The 14,776-nt window shown below is 38.8% G+C and overlaps 1 protein-coding gene across 4 annotated transcripts in view; it reads left to right on the plus strand.

The window, feature by feature from the left end:
• ATP8B4 (ATPase phospholipid transporting 8B4 (putative)) overlaps positions 1-14,776 on the plus strand; it is a 278,437-nt gene that overhangs the window by 157,434 nt on the left and 106,227 nt on the right. For all 4 annotated transcript variants that reach the window (XM_044230132.1, XM_044230130.1, XM_044230133.1 and 1 more), the window contains exons 9-10: positions 3,273-3,355; positions 13,254-13,412. In XM_044230132.1, coding sequence (XP_044086067.1) covers positions 3,273-3,355; positions 13,254-13,412 — 242 coding nt within the window. The remainder of the gene's footprint in view (positions 1-3,272; positions 3,356-13,253; positions 13,413-14,776) is intronic.

The following is a 14,776-nucleotide window of genomic DNA, read 5'->3' on the forward strand; positions in this document are numbered from 1 at the left end:
GGAGATAAAGACAAGAGCAGAAATCAATGAACTTGAAAACTGAAAAACAAGAAGTGGAAAATTAACACAACAAAGAGTTGATTCTTTGAAAACATCAGTAAACCTCAGGAAGACTGAAAAAGGAAAAAAGACACAAAATAACAATATCATGAATGAACTGGGGATATTATGAAAGATCATTAAGATATCAGAAGGATAAGGAAATCCTATAAGCAACTTTATACACATAAATTTAACAACTTAAATGAAGTAGACCACGTCATCAAAAAACAAACTACCACAACTAATTCAATATGAAATAGACAATCTGAATAGCCCTGCAACTATTAAGGAAATTGAATTCAAATGTAAAACATAAAACTATAAAAGTTTTAGGGAAAAACATAGGAGAAAATCTTCAAGATCTAGGGCTAGTCAGAGTTTTTAGACTTGACACAAAGAAGCATAATTCATAACAGGGTAATTTTTAAAAAAATTTTTTAAATTTATTTTCAGCGTAACAGTATTCATTGTTTTTGCACGCACCCAGTGCTCCATGCAATCAGTGCCCTCTTCAATACCCACCACCTGGTTCCCCCCAACCTCCCACCCCCCCGCCCCTTCAAAACCCTCAGATTGTTTTTCAGAGTCCATAGTCTCTCATGGTTCACCTCCCCTTCCAATTTCCCTCAACTCCCTTTTCCTCTCTAACTTCCCTTATCCTCCCATAACAGGGTAATTTGATAAACTAGACTTCATGAAATCATTCAAAAATTGTTGCTGTGCTAAAGACCCTAATATGAAAAATTAAGCTATAGGCTAGGAGAAAATATTTACAAACCATCTATCTGACAAAGGATTTTTATCTTGAATGTATGAAAATTGCGCAAAATTCAATCCTAAAAACACAATCCAATTAGAAAATTTGCAAATGATATGAAGGGACATTTCACCAGACATGACATGCAGATGGCAAATAAGCACATAAAAAAAAATGTTCAACATCATTAGCTGTTAGGGACATTAAAATTCAAACCATGAGGAGATACATACCTATCAGAATGGCTAAACTTAAAAACAGTGACAACTCCCAATGCTGGCAAGGATGTAGAGAAAGAGTATCACTCGCACATTGCTGATGGGAATGTAAAATACTACCATCACTCTGGAAAATAGGTTGGCAGTTTCTTAAAAAGCTAAACACACAACTACCAGATAACCCAGCAATTTCACTCATGGGCATTTAATCCCACAGAAATGAAGACTTATGTTTACACAAAAACTTGTACGCAGATGTTTATGGCAGCCTTATGTGTGACATCCACAAATTAGAAAGAACTTATATGTCCTTTAACAGGTCAAGCAAACTATCCCTATCATGGAATACTATTGAGCAATAAAAAAACAATGAAATATTGATACATAAAAAAACCTGGACAAATCTTCAGATAATCATGTTGAATAAAACAAGGCAATCCCTAAAGGTCACATACTATATGAGTCTACTTATATAACATTCTTGAAATAGCAAAACTGTAGAAAGGGACCACTGATTAGTGGTTACCAGGAATTAAAGATGGGCTGGAAGGGGCTGGGACGTGGGTGCGTCTACAAGGGGTAATCTAAGAAATCCTTGTGATGGAAATGTTTCCCATCTTGACTATGTCAGTTTCAGTTGTGATATTGTGATATTGTAATACAGTTTTGCAAATGTTACCATTAAGGGCAACTGAGTAAAGGGTACACAGGATTTTTTCTATTCTTATACTGAAAATCTTTTTGAAGTTTGAAGTCAAGATAATGAAGCATGTTAAGGAAGAAAGAGTATGGCATGACACAAGATATTAATCAGGAGTCTTGGCAAATTTTTTTTTAAATCAGTAAGTTCTATGTGTGATTATGCTTTCCTTTAATTTTCCACATCTGAAGATGGAAGTGAGGTATTGAAGAGAATCCTGAGGAAGTAACCTAAAATGATGATAAACCTTGCGGAATGACATGATGTGTAGAACTGGGTTAAGGAATGAGGGCTGTCTGGCCTACATGGTGTCACTGAACGTTTCGGTTATTTGAAAAATTTGTTTAAATGAATGGATTATGAAGTTCTTCTTGAGTATCGCAACCCCTACATATTTCTGCATCCTAGGAACTGATAGATTTGGCAATTAGTAATCCATGAGATTACTATTAAGCAAATTAGCTTCAATTATATATCCAAATTAGTGTTTCCTGGAGAAAGCTATTTAACCAAAGGATATTCCTTGGATTGATTTCATGTTGTCTTAATATCATCGTGAAGTTCATTTACAGGAAATTTAAATTAAGTGCCCTCTCGAGTGCCTGCTTCTCGGTTCTCTAAATTCAGTTATTTCATGGTTTGTCATGTACTTACAAATGGTGATATTTGCTTTTTACCTACCACTTGTTTCCCTCAAGAGAACAGTAACCCTTGTGGGGGCAGCACTGAATCTCATGGGTGACTATGGTATGTATTCAAATCAGTATTTGTTGACTGAATGAACTCACTGCTAAACACTTCCATAAAAGATAGAACTCTGACAGATGATGTTAAGCTACAGTAGAAGAGAATTAGGTTGAACTCAGTGAGAAAACTCGCGTGACAAGTCCTTATATGCAAGATGTGAGCAATGGCCATAGAATCATGACAGCTGGTCATTTCATGAATACCTCAGGGCCATCCATCCAATGTATGTGTGGTTCTGCCTAGAAGTAGATGACCAGCTCACTGTGACCTGCTGAATTACTGTCTGATTGTATGTTCCCAGACTTACAGGATTTTTGGCTTGATTCTCCACGAGAAAGAAAGCTGTATTCCTTTTCCCGTTTTAATTTCAGCTACTGTGAAATTAGCCATGACCATCTTTTACAACTAAAATTCCTATGTAGATAGTAGACTCCAGAGTGATACTGGCCTCCTTTATCTGGCAACTGTGTTCCCATTCCTAATATGTTTTGTAACTCATGCATGATGTCTGAGTGGATTTGAATGAAACCATATTTATTATATCCTCTGTTCTTTCAAATAACAAAACAGATTACTGTGTGTTGTTATACAGATGTGCCATGTGCGGAATGCCAACTCTTAGGAGCATGCAAAGCCCTGTCCACTTTACTGAGTCCACTTGACTGAGAGGTGTGAATGACATTTGAAGGGCGTTTCTTGAATCTCTTGTGTTGGATTTTGCATGTGCTGCTCCCGCCTGATTACTTTATGTAAGATGCTGTTGGGCTGTTCCATATAAAAATTCATGTCCTGTCAATTAATTTCACAGGGAAACAAACCTTAAAGTCCGCCACGCACTATCAGTTACCTCAGAGCTTGGAGCAGACTTTAGCAGACTTGCAAAATTTGATGGTAAGTGTTTAAAACTGAAAAACAAAAACCTCAAAACCCCAAAGTAATAGAACTAATTATCCAAAATCCAATTCATGTTCCTTTTTATTTGGTGGAAGGACATAAAATTCTGCAGGCATCAAAACCTATAATCTCTTCTCACGCTAAAGAGTAAAAATGTTTACCAAGGGGATAGTGGCTTTATAAATTCATTGTTCATTTCATCCTTGTTCCCTCTTTGGTAGATCTCATTTCCTCTAGTCCCACAGTACCTTTTCCTTGCCTGACCTTGGCCTCCCTGGGGCCCTGTGCAGATTTGCTGAGCATGAACACAGTCCACACTTGAATTTCTAACACTAGGTCTAGCCATCCATCCCTTCTCTGGCTCCTTAACAAAGACCAAATCCTGGGACACCTGGGTGGCTCAGTGTGTTAGGGCCTCTGCCGTTGGCTCACGTCATGATCTCAGAGTCCTGGGATCGAGACCCGCATCGGGCTCTCTGTTCAACAGGGACCCTGCTTCCCTCTATCTGTCTGCCTCTCTGCCTACTTGTGATCTCTGTCAAATAAATAAACAAAATCTTCAAAGACCAAATACTAGACTACAGACATCACCAAGACGATAATCCAGCCTCATGTATTTCTGTATCGTGCAAAATGCCCAGCATAATGTCTTAAATGTAGAAGGTATTCAGGAAGAACATTCTGGTTTATTAATCAGTCGCTTTTTATTTTAGACCATGGTTTCCTCATCACCTTCTTCACACCACTCAACCCAGTCCCTTCTTCTCAGCATGGGGAAACATTTCTGCCTGTTCTGTTCCAGCTTGGTCTTTTTCTTTTCTGTTAAAGCTCTCACAGAGAAACAAAATCCTTCAGAAGTCAAAGGGAAGAACCACTAGTGGCAGGACTGTAGGCACCGTGACAAGCTTTGGGAGAATCTTCGGGGTCTTCCTCCCATTGCTCAGTAATCTCTAGTTTTACACACTTGTATATCTGGCCTTGAATATCAATATTTCCATTTAGATTGTTTTTTTTAAATTTTGTTTTATTTTTTTTCAGTGTTCCACATTTCATTATTTATGCACCACACCCAGTGCTCCATGCAATATGTGCTGTCCTTAATACCCACCACCAGGCTCACCGCCCCCGACAGCCCCCAAACCCTCAGTTTGTTTCTCAGAGTCCACGGTCTCTCATGGTTTGTCTCCCCCTCCAGTTTCCCTCAACTCACTTGTCCGCTCCATCTCCCAATGAAACCATATGATAGTTGACTCTCTCTGCTTGACTTATTTCACTCAGCATAATCTCTTGTAGTCCCATCCATGTTGATACAAAAGTTGGGTATTCATCCTTTCTGATGGGGGCATAATACTCCATTGTATATATGGACCATATCTTCTTTATCCATTCAACCATTGAAGGGCATCTTGGTTCTTTCCACAGTTTGGTGACTGTGCCCATTGCTGCTATGAACATTGGGGTACAGGTGGTCCTTCTTTTTATTTATTAATGAATCTTTGAGTTCGAGACTATCATCCAAATGTTTTCTTTTGAATCCACCAAAGAAAAATGTGGTCAAGGGTCTTAGCATGATCCCATGAGTTAAAGTGCAGGCAAATTTTTATTATAAAATTTACCCAATGCACAGCTTAGGGTTTATATTGCCTGTACTTTGCATTCACCTATAAATTCTGCCTGGATTCTGTTAATATTTTGATCTCTTAAATGAGTGCTGTTATAATACAGGTTTATAGAAAAAAATACTCCTCTAGTTTGGGATTTAAGTCAGGGGAGTAGCCAGGAAACTTTGAATTGTCCAAGAAATATTTTGATTAGAGTAATACAAATTACAATATTTTCTACTAAGTAATTTTTTCAATGAAATTTTACCGTTCTAAGAATCCAACAAAAGTAAGTTGTGTTCATGAATCAAAATACTAGCTTAAAATATTTCATGGAATGTTTACGAAGTCCTAAAAGGGCATCCTAAATATAATTTCCCATTACTAATTTCTTTCTTGGCAGAACTGTACGTTTTTTCCTCTATCAACCTATGAAGGAGTAAAAATTCATGCTTTTTGGTTTTCTTTAACATAAAAAGGCATAAAATGCTTGTTAAAATTACCTAGTTTACTTTCTTTGATAGTGGCACAGACAGCCTCTACTGTGGTTCAGTTCAGCCAACCCTGAAATAGTTGTGTAAACAGTAGAAGGTTATTTCTTGCTCATGTCACATTCTGAGGTTAGGTCAGGCAGCCTTCTCCATCTTAGACCCATGGTGCCTAGACTAATGGCCTCTAAGGTTACCACATTAAAGCAATGACTAGATGAGGGGACATGCTGACTTTTACCTGCTTCTTCCTCTCACGTTTCACTAGCCAGCATGAGCCACATGGGCCTGGCCTAACTGCAAGGGAGGCTGGGAAATAAGAAGGAGGTGTATTTGTTGAGCACTGTCTTTACTGTACTCTCCATGAACTATGATCATAGGTCACTGTCAAGATAGGGTATCAAGGGCCAGGATGGTAGAAGGTTGATTTCTTACATGCAACTGTGGGAATGGAGCCACGAATCCTTCTTAGTCAGAATATGACTCCTCTTATTCTCAATCCCCTCTACCCTGTTTGGCTTTTTCTTTTTCTCATAGCAGATATCACTACCTGACATACTCCATAACTTGGTTATTTTCTAAGCAAGTTTCTATTGTCCATCTCTATTTGCTGCAATGCAAACTGCACAGGGATCTTTGTTTTGCTCACTGATAGATAACCCGTTCCTAGAACAATGCCTAGTATATAGTAGGTGCTCAAGAAATACTTGTTCAGTGCATGAATAAATGGTTACAAATACCAGAAATTAGAGGGCAGGATCAACATCAGGCCCGAGAAAGACAGGGAAGAGGGGCGCAAGGTAAAGGGATTGGGAATGGTGGGTGGAAGGATGGAGTGAGACAGAAGCTTCCTGATGGGAACTTGCAGGATAAAGCAAGATTGCTGGGTCCCCTCCTCTTGGAAGATAGGTGGCTGAGAGAGGGATCATCTGATGTGGTGGTTTTATAATGTGTTTTCTTCAGAATCCCTTTTAAACAAAATTTAACACAGAAGCCCAAAATGTAAGCCAATACAAGTGGTGCTGCTCAGACTGAGGCAAGAAAACATTTCCTCACCTAAAACAGTTCCTTTCTCACAGATGGGGTATCCTGAAAGATTAAGAAACTTGTTTATATATAAACTAGTCTTTTTAAATATGTCATACAATTTATTTTTAAAGTGTGTTAACAGTTATTACTAGATGTGGCTTGAATTTGCTTCACAGAGCATAGGTAACTCAACAAATCTATCATATAATTGTTTTCTCAAAGACAACACAGACTTCTCTTTTTTCTTCTAGTCATTTATACTTAAACTGTGGTCACTTCTCAGAAAACACATAATCCCAAATTCATAAGGCTGGTATACTTCTGGGCTAAGAACCAGATTTTTGCTGAATTTGCTCTTTCATTCTTAAATTTTGGGTTGAATTTCAATCTACCTTAAAGTTTAAGGCAATATGGTATTTTATAGGTTTAATTTTGTTAAAATATAATTTCCTGTTTCCAAGAAAGAATCTTGAAATGGATAGAGGGATTAAGGGGAAATGAATTAGATATAATGTACAAATTAGATTTTCCCCTGTTAGCAGCCAAATTTAAAGCCCAAGAGGGTGATGTAAGATGTGGTATGGAAAGTCTTAAAAGAGATGGGACACTTAGTAAACACTAAATTCTTCCCATGAATGCTCTTGCTTTTAAGCCCTAGTTTAGACATGTTCTTTTCAGCATCTCCCTGAATCTCTGACACATGCAGTCACATATTATACACTGTATACACACATTTCTTTACCCAGTCCACCATTTCCTTCCTTTCTTCCTTTCCTCTCTTTTGGCATTCTTTCTTACTGTTTTCATCTTCCTCTTCCAGTCTTTTTTTTTAGTTTACTTATGTTAGCTCTGTACATGCATTGTCTAGTTTTCTGTAATTCTTCATCTTTTCTCTTTCCATCCCTCTGTCCATATTAATTAGCTTATGAAGTCTATTTATTAAGCATCCCCTAGGGACAAGATGCCATACAAACTGTGTAGGATTATAAAATATCTTCATATGTATTATCTGGTTTCTTTTGATCCTTTTACTATGTTCTTTTCCTACTCCCTCTTTTTTTTTTTTTTTTTTTTTGTCTTCTCTGTCTACCTTTGTTGTGATGGGTATTGGTAGATTTTAGGTTTTCCTCTGGGGACTAGAAAAAACTTCCTTGAGTCATGGGAATTAAAACCACATACTGCATCCTTTAGTTTAAACTAAAAGCATGATATCAACATTGTGTACATTTGGAAATGCCCTAACTAGCTGTGGCATGGTCTAATAGATGAGACAGAGATGTGAGGCACACCCTTTCCCATGCTCTGTCTGGGCTAAGTATATCTTTTAGCTTGTGACTTCTGGGCAAATCTGGGTATGGTATTATTTTTGCTTCTAGTTACCATGTGGTTTTTCGTCTGAGGCTTGGCCAGAATACTTTCTCTAGGACCAAACTACAGCTTTTTGTTCTTGAAGCGTAAGTGCACATCTTCTAAGTATTTGAAGACCTCAGTTTCCCAATGCTATTCCTAGAGAAGTCCCCACTGTGGACACTAAGGCTCAAAACCGAGATGGGGAGGGCCTTAGGATATCCCTTGTGAGTCTCCCTCCCTTCCCACCTTTGCACCCAAACCCAAGGATAGCGTCTTGCTGGTGGCTTCCTTAGGGCCTTCATTCATTCTTTTCTTTCATTCATTCTCTCAGACACCTACCTGTTCATTTACTTAGTAAATGTATCTTTAACATGATGACAAGGTATTAGCTAAGCCTGCAGATACAGTGGTTGATAAGACAGACTCAGGCCTTGCATTCATAGAGCCCAAGCCCAGGAGAGAAGACAGACTTGAATAAGTCCTCATTCCCAAAGAAGCCTTTAATTAGGTAAAGGTACTAAAGTTCTCAGGCCTTCAGCATGAGATTGACACGAGGCACTGTGCTAAGTAACTGCACACATTATCTTATGAAATCCTTATAACTCTGAGATGAAGAGATTATTATTACCTCCAGGTTATGGGCGAGGAATCTGAGACTCAGATACATTGAATGCTTTTTCCAATGCCACATAGTGACTAAGTGAAGGAGCCAGAACATGAACCGAAGATTGCTGGCAAAGCCTATACTATGGAAGGCCATAAGAGGCTGTAAACTACAAGAAAGGCAGCATTGGGGGGCACCTGGGTGGCTCAGTGGGTTAAAGCCTCTGCCTTTGGCTCAGGTCATGATCCCAGGGTCGTGGGATCAAGTCCCACATCAGGCTCTCTGCTCAGCAGGGAGCCTGTTTCCTCCTCTCCCTCTCTCTGCCTGCCTCTTTGCCTACTTGTGATCTCTGTCAAATAAATAAATAAAATCTTTAAAAAAAAAAGGCAGCATTGGAGAGGGAGGAGATTAGCATGACAACTTAGCTAGGATCAGGATAAGAAATAAATTTTAAGAGTACTCTGAAACTAAAGATACAAAATTAATTACCAGAGATCAAGTCCACCCAGGACTCAGATGACCTCATATTTTTAAAGAGCAGCAATGTTCTCAGTGATCTTGAATGTCAGGATTCCTGACAAGATAGTATAGAAGAGTTGGCCAAATAGAGGAGAGTACATACAAGATAGTTTTGAGTTTTGGTAGGTAAACCTATTTATTTAAAAAATTGTCACATAAATATTTTCATTTATTGAAAACATCAGGAAATAATTGATACATTGTTAAATTTTGTAAGAAAAAAACTCGATCTGATATTAGAACAAGTATAAAAATAGAGTGAGCCTCAACTTTTCATGTTCAAGTCTTACACAGATAGAAAAGGTTTTTATAAATAAGTAACTGGAGATAGTTGTCAATTATACATTTGTAAACTGGACATTTTTATGCCTTGGGGAAAGCCCTAGATGTAAATTGTCCAAATGTGTTTAAGAATCTGTTGCATATTGTTAATGACTGGACTAGGATCTGTTTTTTTGCAGCTTATGACAAGTTTACATATTTTGTATGACTCTTAATACTGAGTTCTGAATCAGGGAAAGGTTGACTCTTTATTTCAGGAATCTTTGTGTATTTTGTGGTCCTTTCTAAAGAATAGCATGTGTGTAATTCAAATACACAAACACAAGCATGTCTTTTTGGTTAAAAAAAAAAGGGCTTGATTAACATCTTAAGACTTTTTACTTACTAGACACTTTCCCATTCACCTGGACAGAAGCACAGCCCAACTAATAACTTCTCTCTTTACTGCTAGCATTTATATGGCAATTATGGTAGCAATGATGGGTGGCTGAAGCTTGAAGTTTGAAGAATGAAGAGGCTTTAGAGAATAGAAAGGTGATACTCTTCTTTGTAAGAAAAATATATATATTTATCACATCATTAAAGCAACAATAATGGGCAGTCTTTTAAACTCTGAGAAACTCTTGACTGGAGAAACTCTTGTGGCAATGATGATGATGTCTTGTTCAATAGATAATTTGTCTTATTAAAGAGTTGCCATGCAGATAATCAAGAAATATTGTTAATAATAATACATAGAAAGAAATAAAGCCAGCTTCTCTGGAAAATGATGGAGTATTGGGTACTGAGTTCCATTTTCATGATAAACTATAGATTTCCACTTTGAGATAATGCCTTAGCTGAAGAAGGTTGATAGGTTGATAATTAACCCAAAACCCAGAGGACTCAGTTTATAGTGCTGAGGGAGGTTGAGAATGATATCTTGTGAATTTTGTTTAGGATGGACCTAGAACATTTCGGTGTGATTGTGAACTGAGTGACTTGCTATCTGCTTTCTTGTCTGTTCTCTTCAGGGGGCAAACAAGTAAACAAGGTAGTTTGATTATATTTCTATTTCGTTATTGACATGATTTTTTCCCATTTGTTTTATCTCCCATTTAAGATGTTTGGAGCACAAAGTCATGTTTTCAGTGAACAACTGTCTGAGAGAAAATGCCGTTTTTCCTAAACTGTCTTCTCATCCATTGTCAAACTGTTTACTGCCTCTAATTCTTCTTGGATACTATTAGGAAAAGGTAGAAGGGTCTTAAGTTTTCTCCTACTCCTTATTGTGCTTTATGGTTAGAGTACGTATTTGATTGCTTCTAATGCACTTTAAAAGTTCTCACTGTTGTCTCCAGATCTATTTGTATCTTTTTAGAGTTAGATCAACCTAAGCCTCCCAAGATGGCAAGGCTGTTAGGCCTTCCAATCCTTTGTCATTATTACCATGGAAATATACCCACTTCTTTCATTCATCTTAGATCTACTCTAGCTCCCCTCTCATTTCCGTACTTCTCATAAAGCCATATGAATTTTTTTTGCTGTCTCTCCAACAAATATTTATTGTGTAGTCATTATGGTAAGTTATGGAATACAGAAATGAATACAGTGCTCCCTTCAGAGGAAACGAGTCACTCTTTCTTAGAAAAGGGAAGAATAGAAGTTTGGAAGTGTTTGACGCTAACAAGCCCAAGAAAGGGGAGGCTGAGCACTTCTGAAGACAAAATATGTAGTTTGGTTTTGTCCCCCCCACCCATTTTGTTTTGACCAGGGTCTGTATTTAGTACTTAAATCAGTGGGACCACACTCTTTGAGAAAGCCTGAATTGGGGCTTGGCCTTCAAGAGCTTAGGCAGAACACTTTGGCCTTACTGCCTGTTCCTGTCTAGAACCACACCCTTGGTGTCAGGCCAGAAGTGGATGAGCCTTGAGGCTAGGGAGGAGTGAGCCAACATGTTCAAGGCTGTATTTGTCTCCATGTCAGTCACTGCTTGCGACAATAAAAATGACCAAATGAGCCTGTTTCTTATATTCCTTTTGGCAGGGCCTGGGTATCATGTTGTTTTTGCAGAAAACACATTTTTATTTATTTATTTATTTATTTATTGGTGACCAACTTTGAAGACTTGAGAAATTGAGTCTTTGGTCAGAAACTAGAATAAGTTCTAAGGGTTGCTATCACCCAATATTTTTGTAGGTTTTGCTGGTGATATTAAATTTAAGCTTCTGCAATTTTTAAGAATTAAAATTATTGGTCAAGAAGAAAAAGGTAACGAATTCTTAGAATTTAGAAAAAAAAATCCCCTCTTCCACAACCTAATTGTCCAAGCAAGTTGGGGCAGCTGAAATCAATCTCAATTTACTTTTTAATATGAGTGATAGGCTATAATGGGAGCAACCAGAATTTAACTACATCCCTTTGTATGAAGGCTGACTTTGTACAGGTTGTCTAGCCTTGCCCACATCCTCTTGCCAGCACTCTGATTTACTGGTAGATGTCTGGGAAGCTGCCAGAGAATGTTGTTGAGTTGGGGCTGTTTAGGCAGCAATTTTGTTACAACTGGGGAAGGGAAAATGGAGTTTGGAAAAAGTAGTCCTAAGGGCTGGAGTCCTTCACTCCTTTTTGTTTCTTGTTTGTTTTTATATTTTTCATGCAAGATCCAATGTTAGTGATCTGGTTGGTCAGGAGTGATCAGGCCATGTGAAAACTGGCTGCTGTCCCCTCTAAGAGCTTTAAAAGAAACAAATACCATTGCAGGAAGGAAGGATGTCCATTTAAGCCCCTAACTAAGTTCAAGGCTGTATTTGTCTCCATGTCAGTCACTGCTTGCGAGTGACCTGAACCTAAGTTCAGGTGCTCAGTCAGTGGTGTGAGTACTACAGAGGGTCTCTAGGGTGGGCTGGTCTCCTTTCTCTTCAGTCAGTGCTGAAGACTTCTTTCTTAAGTTTCAAATGTCACTTTTCAGGTTCCAACTTATACTTTTGGGTTTGATTAAATCCATGTATTTTTATTGTTCTTGAGAGGTGTTAATCTCACCCCTGAGTTGTGTTTGAGCCCATCTGGATCCATCCACTGACTTCTTTTTTTATTCTTTCCTCTTTTCCTTCATCTCTCCCTCTGTCTTTCAAGTCTTAGTGCTCACTTCTTATGAAAGTTTAACCCCAACCATTTGTAATGCAAACGTATTTAATCTAATAGTTTTAGGTTGTGACAGGGTCCCTGCAAAATTATTTCTGGTTTCGCTTTCTGTCGAAAGAACTCCTACTCTGAAAATGTATTTTCTTATTGTGATAATGGAACGAATTGATTTATTGATTTGGAATGGGCATACCCTTGGTTTGGAATGGGTCTGGAATTCAAAAACTAGAAATGTCTTCTGGCCAGGTTGGGACAAGTTATATGGTAGCTTTGAGGGTCCCCAGAACTCTGCATCTAATCAAGATAAGAAGCATACAACAGCTGAAAGGAATCACATGCATTCTCAGACACATGTGGCATACAAGGCCCAGGTTTCCAGGGGGAGGAACATCATAGGACCCCCTCCCCCACCCCCGAATTATTAATGATGAGCCTAGAAAGACCTAATTAACTTTGGTTGTGAAGCTGGAAGTGTGCCATCTTAACCTATTTGAAAATTCATATTAAGTAAAAAGAGAGGAAGAAAAACTTTTAAGAGAATCCCTGCTTTATGTTTTCAGAAATCATTGTTGCAAACTAGATGTAGAGGGGAGTGATTTTTATTTAAGGAAAAAAAATCCATGGCTCTCAAGTTTTTCATTCTTATTTGGAAAGTGCAGAAAGCTGTGTTAAAACACTTGATAGATTTCCATCTTTGTACCCCTGCCCTCCAGCAGACTGCCCCCACTCACTTATTTTTTCTAGCACAGTCTTGTATCCATAGCATTGCCCTGTCAAAAAGAGAAGGAAAATAAAAATATGCTGTGTATTAGAAGGAGGGTGGTAACACAGTATGGTGGACTGCTAAAGAGAGTTTGAGGTCAGTCATAAACAGGGTTTCATTTTTGTTTTTTATTTTACAGGGATTGTTGTCTGTGAGGCACCCAACAACAAATTAGATAAATTCGTGGGAGTTCTCTCCTGGAAGGACAGCAAGCACACACTCAACAATGAGAATGTAATCCTGAGGGGCTGCATCCTGAGAAATACCAGCTGGTGTTTTGGAATGGTTATTTTTGCAGGTACCGCTGACTGCCCCGGGTTGGTTATGGGGGAGCCTGTCCTGAGGTATGCCTGGGCTGTCTTCACCTCTCCAGGTTGGATGAGGAAGGTGCTTTTGTTCCACTCAAGGTGCTGCTCTGGGCTGATAGCAGATAGTCTGGATTGGGTGGGGGCTGCTGTGTGAGGAACCACTGGCATTAGGAACCCATTTTTTTTTTTTTAAAGAGTTTGTTTTTTTTTTTAAGATTTTATTTATTTTTTTGACAGAGAGAGATCACAAGTAGGCAGAGAGGCAGGCCGAGAGAGAGGAAGGGAAGCAGGCTCCCCCTGAGCAGAGAGCACAATGGGGGGCTGATCCCAGGACCCTGAGATCATGACCCAAGCCGAAGGCAGAGGCTTTAACCCACTGAGCCACCCAGGTGCCCCCAGGAACCCATTCTTAAGGGGTGCTTGGGCTTTAGTTGCTTGGTAGGTGCTACATACTGTTTAATTTCTCTTTCTTGAACTTCATCTCTATGACTCCCATCATGTATATATGAATCTATCTGCCTTTAAAGTGGGGGAAGTGTGTGAAAGAAGCCCCCCCGCCCCACATTGCTCTGCTCTTAATTTTGTAGTTTGCAGAGGTCAAGCGACCCTTTTGGAAGAGATTTCTTGGAGATCCTGCAATCATTTCTGTTTATACTCTGTAGCTTCTTCTACTATTTGTCAGCAGCACAGTGGGGCCTGGAAAGACTGTGCAGGACAGAGGGGGGTTAGGAGGCTGGGAGGGAGGGAAAGTGCCTTTTACTCTTCCTGCTGGCCACTTTTACTGTCTTGACTTTATCTCTACAGGCCCGAGGTGGCATTCTTCTGCTAAGGAAGCTTACAGTAGCTCCATTACATAAAGCCACTCAGATTGTACTCATGGCTTCCATTGCCAGCCCTTCGTTTTTAAAAATCCTGTTTATTATGACATCAAATTAAGATGTGTTTTTGGGTCCATTGACTATATGTGCAATCAGAATTGGAATGTTTTTCCTAACTGACTTTCCTCAACAACAACAAATGTTTATTAAAGACTCAAGAGTGTTCCAAACCTAGAAAAGTCCTCTCAATTTCTCCTAAATACTCTCAGCTGTGGGTGTCAGCAAGGCTCTCCCTGCTTGGGGTATTGCCATTGTAAGGTCTTGAGAAATCCCTAGAAGGATGGCAGTATATGGGCTTTTATCTGGGGATGCATCTGCTTTCATGATTTGCTTATCAGATGTTTTTACTCATTAGGGAAGTAAACCTGTGGTCACATATTTTCTTATTTGCATCTTTCTTGCATTAAGAAAAAGAGCTAGGCTTAGATATTAGCCTCCACTTATCTTCCCACGTAAGAAGGGGGAGAATTTTTGAA

This window comes from Neovison vison, chromosome 13, assembly GCF_020171115.1.
Source record: "Neovison vison isolate M4711 chromosome 13, ASM_NN_V1, whole genome shotgun sequence".
Taxonomy (NCBI): domain Eukaryota; kingdom Metazoa; phylum Chordata; class Mammalia; order Carnivora; family Mustelidae; genus Neogale; species Neogale vison.